The following is a 12,831-nucleotide window of genomic DNA, read 5'->3' as shown; positions in this document are numbered from 1 at the left end:
AGAATAATTATTGGGAATTTTAAGATATGCCATTCTAGAATTTCGTAGTAGCTATTTATAAATTCTTCCTTTTCTTTGCTGATTTTGGTAGGAATGAATAAAAATCAACATTGTAGGACATTATATATATAATGTCTTTATTTAAATCACTTATGAATTACTCACTTTAAGGCAATCTGCTTGGTCTGTTCCTCGGGTGAAGGCAAGCGATGGTTCAAAGGCACGTCTTTATTGATATCGTTCGGGATGAGGGCTTGCGTGTGGTGGTTGTGCCGGGAGCTGTCCGCCGCCTGGCTCAGATTCTGGGAGTAGAGGGCATCGACGGCGTCGGCGGAGAGGACGGACGGGGACAGAGCCGGGGTCAGGATGCCATTCTCGCCGATGGCCAGCGAGGTGCTCACCGAGGTGTCCACGTGATGCATGCAATCCGGTGTGACGGTGACATCACCCAGCGCCTCGCTGGACGTCCACTTCCGCAAATCCTCGATGGCAGCGGGCTGAAATGGATATGAAGGGCAAGGAAAGAGTTGAAACATCGCCATAATTAGGCAGTTGGCATGCAAAATTAATGTTTTATGATCCACGTATGTATGCTTCATGTTCCGGCGGACAGGTCCTTAATTAGCCGCACAAGCCACAGAGACTCCTGTCACGAATATCCCTTTATGGGAAATGTGCGCTGCCACTTTGTGCTGTGTTTGCGCAGACATTCTCTATGCTTTCTGCAAACTGGGACAAGTCACGCGATTTTGAAATCCCCCGAAAATGTAACACGCGTCCTACACTAAGTTGCGAAAGCAAAAATCAATCAGATTAATTAAACAATAAAGGGAAACTTTGCGGAGATGGTCGATGTCATAACAGCTAGTTATAAGATAATATTGGTAAATATTGAATACCAAACTCGAACTGTCCAAGCAGAGAATTTGAAAACCCAAATCAATTTAATCTACAAATATCAACAATCTGGAAGTACAATAATTTAAAATGGTTGTTTTTCTATTTGCTTTGGACACATATTCCCTAGCTTCGAATTGTCTGCTGGTCTTAAATGAATTACGCGCATAAAAAATGGGGAAAAAACACAATCGATTCATTTGATTTTCGATTTGACTGCTTGAATCAATTGTAACAAATGAAAAAAAAACTGTGGAATGGGGAGCTTACATTGTCCCCCAACTCAGTACCTTTTCATCCCCCTAAATTTCCTAAATAACACCCACCCACACCACAGAAAATCTACATAAAAAGACACTTCAGCTAGATTTCCAATGGCCAAAGTGAGGCAGTTTGGGCCATAAAGAAATGCCTGAATCCGACAATGAGTCTGGGCTTTGCCTCTTTCTTTCTTTCTTCAAGAGCAGCAGCCAAATTCTTTTTTGCGGCTCTTTTCCCTCAATGGATGAAGCGGAGCAACTGTGTCCAACTTTTAACGATAAAATATTTGCACATAAATGTCGAGCCGTATATAATAACGCAATTTAAGTGCCGTCGAGACGGCAAATACGGCAACAACAATGACAGCGAGAGTCGCCCAAATGGGCCATCTTTGAGATAGTGGCTGCCGTAACCAATAAACCGCAGAGCGCTAATGGCCAGTCCGTCGTCTTTGGAGCTGAACTCCTGCCTGGATCTCGTTGGGGATCTCTTTGGGACCTCTTTTGGGGTGTATCGGAGCGGAAGACTGAGGCCAACTAACGTCAAACGCAATGCGAAAAGGATTAAAAGTCATTTTATTAAGAAGCAGTCGACAGAATGGAGCTAAAAGTCGATTGGAGCTGGCAAAAACAAAAATGAAAAAAAGGCAGGATAGTTGGCGACTGTCGACAGTCAACTGGGACTGACAACCGGCGTTGTTTTTGCCAAAACAAGTTTGGCAAGCTATTGAACAGGGATCGAAGTTGTCGTCGTCGTCGCGGCGATTTTCCTCCTGCTGTAGTTGGTATTTTGCAGAGTTACTGTTCGTTGCCTGTTTGTCTTTGCACAGCTTATCTAATGGCCCGGCTAAAAAATAAACAAGAGACGACGACGGCGACGACGACGACAAAGAAGGATTCGGAGACCAAATGGGTCGACCGCACAGCGCGTTAGCTCAAATTAACTGAAGTTTTCTGATATCAGCGCAAAGAATTGGCGACGTGCTGGAAAAATAAACGAAATCCTAAATCTTTTTTATCAATTCAAATTGCTCTAGACTAAATTGTTTGCTGGATACGGATAAGGATAGAGATGGAAAATATTTCTCTAATCTTAATCTCAAATCTTTTAGTGGTTGTGAGACAAATTCTTTATTATTGGATGCAATATTAAATGCTTTTGTTAAGATCCCAGGGCTAAGGTTGCATTGCCAACCAAATAGGTTTTTGTTTTTTAGTACCAAAACTGATTGCCAATTTAATATAGTTTCCCAGTCCCTTACCTAATTACCCTAGCTGTGTCTAATTAAGATGCCCCAATTAAACTGGCAAGATTCAATGGATTTGCCCAGCCCAAGCGCAGACTGCAAAATCTTCCCTAAAGACTGCATCATAGTTTGCCAAGCGGCGATGGCAATGGCGTGGGTTGTCAGTTGGGCAATTAAAACGAGTCAACTAACTCGAAATTATTTGCAGCGCCATTGATGGAGTCATGCCATGAGCTGCTCCTCGTTGGCCATTAGCAAACTGCAGATAGGCGATGTTTGATGGAGTTGTGACCGAGGCGTGTGTGTGGTCTTTGTTCCCGTTCTCGTTCCCGTTCTGCCCGTCATCATCATCAGCACCACCATCATCATCAGCATCAGAGCCATGACAATGATTGGGTGGCCGTGCAATCTGTGTGGAGCAAATGGTTAGACGACAGTTGGCCACAGACCACACACATGAGGTCGTCGTAGTCTGATTTTTTTTTGGGTGGACGTTCCGTTCAACAAACGTATTATTTATGCATGAAGCATAACTGCGGATGGAGTACCAGTAGCCAGAAACTCGCCTCTAACGGTTACCAGTTACTGGGAAACCAGTTAACCCGGAAAAATGGTTGGTACTCACCAGTCGGATCTCGATCTCGGCATCGATGCGTGTGCGCAGCTTGCGGTTGGCATTGCCAAAGTCCGACCCGCACAGCAGATGATCCTCCATGTCCGCGGATCCATTTAATAGCAGGACTTCGTGATCGCTGGACAGAACCTCGCCGTTGAAGGAGATGGAGCGTGACGGGATCAGCGACTGGGAGTGGGCCAAGGAGGCGAGGGCGGTCGCAGTGGCTCCGGTGGCCACCGGCAGTTCCTTCCCAGCCTCCGTGTAAAGCTGCCGGACACTCAGAGGTCTGGTTTCGCCGGTGAAGAGCTCCTTCTGGAATGACTTGTCCGTCTCGAAGTGCTGTTTGCGCTGTGCGAAGGTGAGCAGGTCGCTTTCAGCTGAAACAAATAAGAATATTTTATTTGGAATGGGTACTGATAATCCAGAAGTACATTTATATGTTACGTTTAAAATGTTATGAATTCAAACTAATTGTTAAAATCCATTTAGTGTGGTGTATTTTTTAACCGGCCTCTGTGTACAATTCTTATACAAAGTTCTTTGATCGTAGCAGCTAGAAAACTTTAATTTCAGAGTTCTGTTCTTGCAGTCTCCTCCAAATTGCAAGTAATCTGTTTTCATTAAGCCACAACGAGATCAGAGGCGGCTTTCATCTCATGTTATTTAATTCCGGCATCGATCACAATCATCAGCAGATAGTCAAAGAGCTTTTCATGTAATATAATAGAAACAGCATGCCCGCCCAGCTGCGTGTCTATTCGCTCCAGCTTGTCTATCCACTGGATTTCCCCACGAGAAAATGGCCAAACCAATTCCTCCCATCGATTCAGTTTGAATTTAGCCCACATGGCGATCGTATTTGTTGCCTCTGATTTCGCAGACTGTAAACAAAGGAAGCAAACACAAGGCGATGCCGCAAATAAATCAACGCGAAAATTAATAGAGTGGAAAAATCGCCACAGAGCAAGGACACAGCATTAAAAAAATCTGAATTATCGTTACCAGAATGAATGCCAGGAAAAATTGTAATTAACTTTAATAACCCAGCCACATGCCATGGAGTTGGAGCTCCTGCATCATGCATATTTAATTCTCTTGGCAGTGGTGGCCAGTTTGTGGACATGAAGGGAGTGTGGAAGGCCCAGGCGACCGTTTGTCTTTCTGGCTGTCTGCACTTTTTGCATTTAATAGGCCGCCATGTGGACTTGGTCGGTAATGAAAACAAAGCCCGGGGAGCTGCAACTACCAGGAAGCAAAGCAGAAGTAGCAGAAGCTGCAGCAGAAGCATCCACTCGTAGATTAACAAGCCCAGAGCAGAGTCACTTGACATGGCCATAGAATGGAGATGGAGGAGCGGGGTATGGACTCCCAGAGATGGAGGAGACATGGCTGGACCGCTGCCAGGCAAAAACTGGAGATGGTCTAGAGCAGCGGCGGCAACCTAACGCTAAATTCAGGCAATTTTATGGCATCGGGGCCGCATTTCGACGTTCTGTGCGCCACTGAAAGACGCATGGGTCTGACTCTCTCGATCTGGGATTCGGGGGGACAGAAAGCAATGCCAGCAGCAATGCGCCCCTTTCCCCATTAGCCATTTCAAGTGCGCAGACATTGGCACGCAGAGAATCTCCATGCTCATCCCCATTCCCGCTGACCCCTGCCATCCTGGCAGTCGAGATGCGCCAATAAAAGCCACTTAAAATAAACAAACTCATCGGCACTGGCTGTTAATTTCGGCCAAATGCGAAATTCAATTAAGCATGCTCAGGTGCAACACGGGCTGCAACTCCTTATTCCCTGCCCGCCTGCCAAACGGAAGCTGACAGCAGCCGTCGCCGGAAATGGCAAATTAACTTGGCAAAAATTATTATTTTCCTCAAAATACGCTTGGAGGGCCAAGGGCGCCAAGGGAGTCCGGGGGCGTCGTCACGTCTGGGTGACGACCATGGCCATGGCTACCATTGCACATTATTTGTGAGTCATGTGCAGGAATGTCTGGGTGCGCATCTGTATATACGCTTATACACTTATGTACACAAAGCCATGTAGGCTGGGACAGATAGCAATCGTTGCCCACAGAGATTGCCACAAATCCCGTCTGGAGATTGCCTTAAACTATTTCCCCGCCGCCAGGACGGAGATCACAGCCTGGCCCAAGCCACAATCATGGTAGTACATGGCATGAGCCCTCTATATGGCTATTATGCACTTTTATGGCGATTTAGCCGTTATCCAACGACAATTGTCAAACATGTTCGAAGTGATTTGTGGTCAAATTGGACCAAGCCGAACAGGAAATACTCTTAATGTTGTCAAGTAACTGGAGGCTAAGAAGTGGAAAGTATAAAAAAATGTAATTTCTTTTACATTTCAATATACTGATAATGAAGTTTAAGTAACTTGATGATTTAATGAGAAAATGTATTAAAATTCCATATTAACCTTTTAAAACGGATTTTATCAGAATTGTTACCATATTTATTCGAAAAACTCTTTGTGGTAAATGCCAGCCTTGTTAGTCTGATTTGCATACCCCAACGAGATCATCCACATAGGAGTATCAGATTACCACGCTATTTGCAACTTGGCGCCTCCCTTTTGTTGACATCCCTCGATTGTCATGTCAAATGCGATGAAATTTATAGGAGGCCGCAAATCAAAGTGCACCCGGAATCCCCCCCTGAATTTAATCCGACGAACGGCAAATGAAAAACCAATAAGCCCAGAGCCAATATATCAAAAGTGCATTTGCCAAGGCCCAGGCACATTGACACGTATGCAATGCTCTGTGGCGGCAGATACTCCATCCAACTCGTGTGTGACTGTGGCAAAGCCGCAAGTAAATGAGATTTGCACAAGATGTTGGCCCACTACAGAGCGGAATGGAGTATCCAGCGAACCAGCTGCTCCTAAGTCGGCGATGCTGGCTCTTTTTAGCAGCATTTTACCCTGACCATAAATTGACGCATAAAAGCTCCGGAGGCACGTCGGCATACACGAATGGCTATATATGTGCATATGTGCTGTATCTAGCAGATACAATCTGTCATAGACTAACGCGTTCCGTAGCATAATTTGCACAAAACGAGTTCTAAGGGGGCGGAGTGCGTACTGCATCCACTAACACTATGTGCACCAGCAGTCGATGGCGATAATGTCTTGGCAATAAATGATTTATAAGCCATTGCCGTGGCCGCTTTAATTACGCTAATTGCACCAGGTTAGAGTTCAATATCCTCGCTTCTCGTTTTTCTCAGCTCATTTCCCCAGCCGAAACCAATTGCATCGAGTGGCAGTCGGGAGCAAGTTGCTCCATTGACGGCAGGGGAGGGACCGAGACTGGACGCTCCTCCAATCAGTTGACTGCCCACTTTAATTTAATTATTTAAAGCGAAAACAATTGCAGGCGCAGCCAGGCAAATTAAAGACAGAGTGCTGCCCTTGGCCCTGCGATTCTGGCTGACAGCCAGACACGGACCATGGATACCAGCACTCCAAACTCCAAGCTCCATTCTCCAAGCTCCAAGCTCCAAACTGCGACTCTGTGCGTAAGTGTTGTAATGGCATTTAAAGCAATTAAGGGTCACTTTTGGGGTCTGGCCTCCAGGGGGTACAACGGGAAATGGAGGTCCTGCGACATCCGATGCGATAAAAATGAGAGCCAAGTGATAAATTAATTATGTATAAAAAATGAAGTGCGAGGGAAGAAACCTGAGTTGAAACTGCATGATAATGAATTTCCTTTTGAGTGATATTAAAGATGCACATGAGGCGTAATTTTTACAGATCATATTCTATTTTATATGAGCCTGTGCAAGATTTATTCGTTCAGCTTAAGAGTAACACCAAAAACTCTTGGAAAGTGATGTGAGACATCCATCAAAATGAAGCCTCCTTCTTTCGCGCCTGCTTTTGTAAGCCCAAGTGTGCAGTATAATGCGAATTTGCCTGATAACCTTTGTGGTTAATTTATCAAAGGAACCGAAGAAAACACTTTGCATTTTGTATAACACCAAGCTCCAAGTGGAAAAAGCAGTGCGCTTATCACCGACAATTTTCAGCATTCTGCTGCGGGATGATTTATGGGGAAGATCTTGTCAAGGCGAGTAAAGCTTAAAGCCAGGAACGGAAAATGTGCTGCATCCAAAAACGGCAAAATAAACAAATACATGTTAGGAACACACATATCCATACGCAATAAGCAGCCAGATGGTGGGAATGTGGATGTGGATGTGGATGTGGTAGACGTAGTCACATGTGCTTTATGGCCAAAAGTTTTTGCTTTCGGATTTACTCGGATGGGTTTGCTATTTTAGCTTGTATTTTAGCAAATTTTCGGCAAGCGAATAACAAAAGCCACCGCCACATATTGGGGCGCCACAAGCGCATAAATTGTAGAGTCCGACAACAACAGCTAGACAAATTTATGCAATGCCCTCGGGTTTTCCGGGCGATGAGGAAAATGGGCAGGATTCATACCCCAAGCAATCAACGGGCAAATGTTGCACGTAATGCGACAGTAAAAATGTTGCCAGCACAGTCACACAGCACAGAAAAAAAAGCAGAAAATGTTGACAGAAATGGCAAATAAAATTGGATTCGCTCGTTGCTCTTCCGACTGCAAAATCTCATTAAACGGACTGCTAAGTCCCATATGCGTATCCCAGTCACTTAGTTCTTCGTTATTCTTTTTCATTCCGGCGAAGACACAGGCTGCGGCTTGAGTTCTCCAGCTGCACTATTAAAACTGATTTATGCCCTGCTGCAAACCTCTATCAACCCAAAAGCAGGCCGACACACCCACGCGAACGCACTGCCAATAAAAATGGGCAAGTCACGTGATTTTGATTTGCCAAGCCCACAGCTACAGCCATAAAAGGTCAATGTGGTCGCCTGGCGAGGGTGAGGATTGGGTTGGATTGGGAGAAAGTGAGTAAGCCTGGCCAGGACTAATGATCTGAATTATGTGCGAGGGTGAACTCTTTCATTAGGTCTCCCGATGACAGATAACGCACGATTCATCGGGCTTAAAGAGGATTAAAGGTTGAAGTGATGCGAAATGCTGGCATGTCCCTTTCAGGCATATCAAAAATAGTTTCAAAGAATTATACCCAGCTTATGGGTAATCTGTGGTTTTGGTGGCTATAATTTGATTCTAGGTGTGTGCATAAAAATTACAGAAAAGACAGCTGTCTTTATACATGAGAGTTATTACATATAAACTAATCCATTTTATTTCGTTTTCATAAGGATTCTACTTTCAGATAATACTATCTATTTCTTAATACAGTTTATTTTCCACGCAGTTTCCAAGAAAACCAACATTGCGTCGACTTGCGATGAATCAATTTTTAGTTACTATCGATGACTGCTTAGTGCAGTTTTAATTATGTTCGTTTTTTTCAGGCCGTCGAAAGGCCTGACAATTTGGCTTTTATTTAAATTAATTGACCCCGGGGCACTTGACGAGATAGCAATTAGCGCTTTTTTTGTCTTCAGCCCGTTTTGCGCTCCAATTAATAAGACTTCAAGTCGGGCTTTCGGGTTGATTAAGTAAGACTTGACTTCCGCCAGGGCTCAATTACGAAATGGCTTCTGAGGGGGGAGAATGGTGTTCTGACTTTATGACTTTACGGCCATGTAAAGTAATTAAACGGAAACGTAAAATTTGCTGCTAAATATTTGAGGGCCGCCCCCGCAGGCATTCGACTTCAGTCATGAGCCGTGTCTATCAATCGATTTTACAGCCCCGGGCGAACATAAAATGCATCAGACCAGACTGGAAATTGAATGAAAAATGCATCTCACAAAATGCCACTGCTGTTTTCGCTGTTGGTTTTCCCAGTTGCAGTTGCAGTGGCAGTTGTTGTTGCTGCGGCCAATAAATTTAAGTGACATGCGTTTTTCAGCGAGTACCCGCGGGATAAGTTTACTTTAAATTCCATCGTCTACGGGCGTGTTTGTGGAGGAAAACACTGGGGAAAGAGCCACCGATCAGCGCGACTGATATCATTAAGAGCTGCATCCTCATCGAGCGCCTTTTCCCTGGTTTCCCCCGCTTTTCCACCGCTTTTCCTCCATCCCTGCGGAAGTGCTCGCTGCTGCGGGATGAAAAACAAAAATAAATGCACCCAGCAGCAGCGGCAATTTTATTAGGTTTTTGTGTCTAAAATTAAATTGAATGCCCAAAAATGTTCTCGGTGCCATAGAGTTTTTCACGTCCCTTCGCATCGCCAGATGTATGTGAGAGATTTATCCGGAGTATGAGAGTGGCAACCACTTTAGCGGGGATTTCCCTTCGGCGACTTTTTCCGGCTTTCGGCTCCCTTTATTTTTAACAGCTCATTTGCCTTGGCACCTTTTTATTTTTGGAGATTTCCGATACTCAGATGTGGTTTATTCAAATATTGTGCGCTGCGCGAGCATAAAAAGTGGTGCAGCTGACGCGCGGAGATTATGGCCAATGTTTGACTTGAACTTGAAAAAAAATAGGGAGGAAGTGAAAGGCAGCCATTGAGCGATGCGCCACATCCACATCCGGTTTAGGTCTTAAGTCCTGGACCTATCCCTACACCGTATCTTGTTCCCAGTTTCCCATAAACCATCACCAAGTTGCTAAGTAAGTCGTTTTCTTTTGGTGCCTCCGCTTTTTGTCTTTTGTCTTCGTCTTTCATCTCGCAGCTCACATCGCCTTCTTTGTCTCAGGTCTAGAAAAACAAATTGCCCACCCCGTGTGCCTCCCACTCTCGAGTGTGCCTCAATTGCCCCTGCCAGGGCGAAATGGAATCGGTTAGACAGCCAAAGCTATGGCCATATAACCAAGTAGCCCTGGGCCAGAGCAATTGAGTTAGCATTGAATACAATTGAAAGACACTCTGGACCCGAGAGGCTGAGACCCAAAACGGGTTTCGCCATTTCGTGGAAGAGTCTCAAGTCGAGTCGAGTTGGGTCGAGGGCTCCTAAGTGCCCCCCGTTGAGGCATACATATACATAAGAGTATGTTGCCGGGTAACGAAGGTATTGATCAGTGCGGATTGCTCGTACAGATGGATTCCTATTTGCTATTCATTGGAAAACGTCGAAGGGCTAAGGGCCAGGGGAGATTTACATATTGGTAAATCCGATTCGTTTCACCGACAACCTTGAACCACGACTTGAAGCTGTCTTGGAGCTTGGGAACAGACCTTAAAACGCTGGACGAACAGTAGTTACAAGCATGATTGCATATATGATAGGTGCGATGATGGCTGCAGTCTTTGGTTTTGCTTAGAAATTGCATTATTATCTACGATTTTAAATGGTAAGCTTTGAATTGCATTGCAACTTGGAAGTCTTCCATACATGGCGCCTAACACCTCTTGGTAATTAGTGATACATTATTTCCCGTTAAAAACGTTACCTTCCTCTTCCGTTGCTCCCTCTTTCGCCTACTTTAATATTCACCCACCTAAAGTGATTACTTGTAAACAAAGTGTCTAGCAGGTTATGTTATTAACACTTTCCCAGACGGTTATACACTTGGCTGCTTTAATGGCTTCCATGTAAAGTTTATTATTCAGTCCATCCGCACACATCACCATAATGCTGCTCAGCCCTTCTGGCCTTTGCCTTTTTCCAAAGGCAACATCGCCTTCCTGGTAACTAATCCAAGCACTTGACAACTCAGTTTTACTAATTGGAAGACCTAATCAAAGTCAAGATATAAGGTTACCAACTCCAGCGGCTGAAACATAACTCGCTCTTGTATTTGCATTTGAATTTATGCGCGCTCCTGCAGCATAAATACTAATTAAATTCTTAGCCAGGGTGACATGAGCCTGCAACTGTCCTGGAATTTCTATTATGCACCAGCACTTGGTCAGAAGTGGCCTAGCATCACCCAGCTCCACCCAGATCAACCCAGCTCCACCGACTCCCAATCTTTCGAATGTCTGGCACCCGGAGTTCAAGCGGGTGGCGTAATGCATTTTGCATTAACATTTTTCACTCCACCCCGGCCAGGAACAATGGTAAGAGCCTACCGGGACACTTTAGCCATGGCCAAAAGCGTGTACGAGTGCCAGACTTTCCGGCAGGGGACTTGCGATGGTATTAAATTCAGGCAAGGCTTCTTCACAGTTTCACTGCCTCACTCTTGGCTTTATTTATTTCACTTTATTTTATCCCGAAAAACTTTTGCATTTTTTCTTTACTGACACGTGCTAAAAGTTAAAAGACGAAACTTTGCAGCGACAACGCCCCGTAGACAACAGGAAATGCTGCTAACATTTGGCAACACTTTGCCCGCTGCAGGCCTGCCAAAGGTGCGGAAAAGAAGTCGGGAAGCAGGGAAGTCGGGCTGAACGCTGAAAAAAACATGAAACAAACATGCAGAAAAATATCAGGCGAATAATATTCCCCTAAAGAGGAGGAAGTATTTCCCAGGCAGGTAGCAAACAGGAACTGGCGGAGCGAGAAAGGAGCAGCGATGAGTCCTTCGGCAAACACACTGAATACCCTTGAGTCCTGGGAACGTGCATTCCTGTGAATGAAACCCAAGGCAAACCCCTCACTCATCATCCATTTCTCATATGGCTGATTTTTATGGTTTCCTTCGACCCCTTCAAGACGTTCGTTCCTCCAATCGGACCCTCGAACCGGGAAGAAGCCCTGCCGCCGATTGAATTACACTTCTTTCGCATCCCTACGGTATGTCTTCCACTCTTCCACTCTCCAGTCCTGTGAGTCAATGCCAACCCTTGAAGCACTTGTGTAAATATTTGCATTTGCATTTGCATTCAGCATGGGACAGGGGGCGGTAGGTGATAATCACGGCTACTGCACCGCCACTGAGGCTGCTAATTGCTGGGACAAACATCGAGATTGCCGGTATCTCTGCCAAAGGGGCAAACACAAATTGCCAGACTGGCAACTGCTGTGTTGCACGAATGTTGAACGTTGAACGTTGAACGTTTTTTTTAGAAAGTTTCCATGCTCCGGTCTGAACTTCTGAACTCTGCGGCCGCTGGAGATATGACTGGGATGCCCGGGGAAGATCCAATGACGCCGTCCTCTCAGGTGACATAGCGCTGGAACGCAGCGACGCTAGGTTAGTGCGATTAAGTCAGCCGAGCGCCTAACAGAGAAACCACATCGGATCTAGTTACCACCTCCCCTCCACCTTTCGCGCACCGGCAATGTGCCAGTTTAGTGGTTGCCAGCTGCTGCGGTTAATTAAACTCTGACTATAGGACGAAACCAAAGCGCGACATCAACAACAATTTGTTTATTAGAATGTCGACCGATGACAACGGGGCCTCCGGGAGGATTATATTCTCGTACACCAGAACAAGGACAAAGTGAAAGCCAGACACCAGAGATCTGCAATCTGTGTGAAAAATTACTTCAAAGCCGACTAACAATCAATGTTTCTGGTTTACAACGGCGGGCTACGTTTTTAAGAACCTAACGTTCCAATTACTCATAATAAATCCTTAAAAAACAAAGTTTAAATATCTCTTTAAACATATCTTTAAATTCTTCCGTAACCAGAAATGATAATATTTATTTACTTTGTGTCTAAGTTCTTTTGTAGCCACTGGCCGTTTTAATGGTTCACATTCCTCTCCCACCCACAGCACCTAAATTCAATTGAAAGAATTTGCGAAAGTTGTTTTTCCGCATTGTCGCCGAGCTCCTCGCCATGGAGAATAATGTCAAGATTGTGGCCGAAGACTCCTCCGCAGATGGCCAGGCGCCGATTAGCCGAGTGTGGTTGGTGTTGGCAAGGTGTTGGCCATTTGGGACTCCGGGCTAAGAGCGTGGCCAAGTG

The 12,831-nt window shown here is 45.1% G+C and overlaps 1 protein-coding gene across 2 annotated transcripts in view; it reads right to left on the bottom strand.

Annotated features, from left to right (window-relative positions):
* LOC6535633 overlaps positions 1-12,831 on the bottom strand; it is a 38,793-nt gene that overhangs the window by 10,289 nt on the left and 15,673 nt on the right. For both annotated transcript variants that reach the window (XM_015191760.2, XM_002096225.4), the window contains exons 2-3: positions 3,030-3,397; positions 166-497 (exon numbers count right to left, since the gene is read on the bottom strand). In XM_015191760.2, the coding sequence (XP_015047246.2) occupies positions 166-497; positions 3,030-3,397 (700 nt within the window). The remainder of the gene's footprint in view (positions 1-165; positions 498-3,029; positions 3,398-12,831) is intronic.

This window comes from Drosophila yakuba, chromosome 3R, assembly GCF_016746365.2.
Source record: "Drosophila yakuba strain Tai18E2 chromosome 3R, Prin_Dyak_Tai18E2_2.1, whole genome shotgun sequence".
NCBI classification, from domain to species: Eukaryota; Metazoa; Arthropoda; class Insecta; order Diptera; family Drosophilidae; genus Drosophila; species Drosophila yakuba.
The sequence above is the reverse complement of the archived record's forward strand: the minus strand, read 5'-3'. Positions and strand labels throughout refer to the sequence as shown.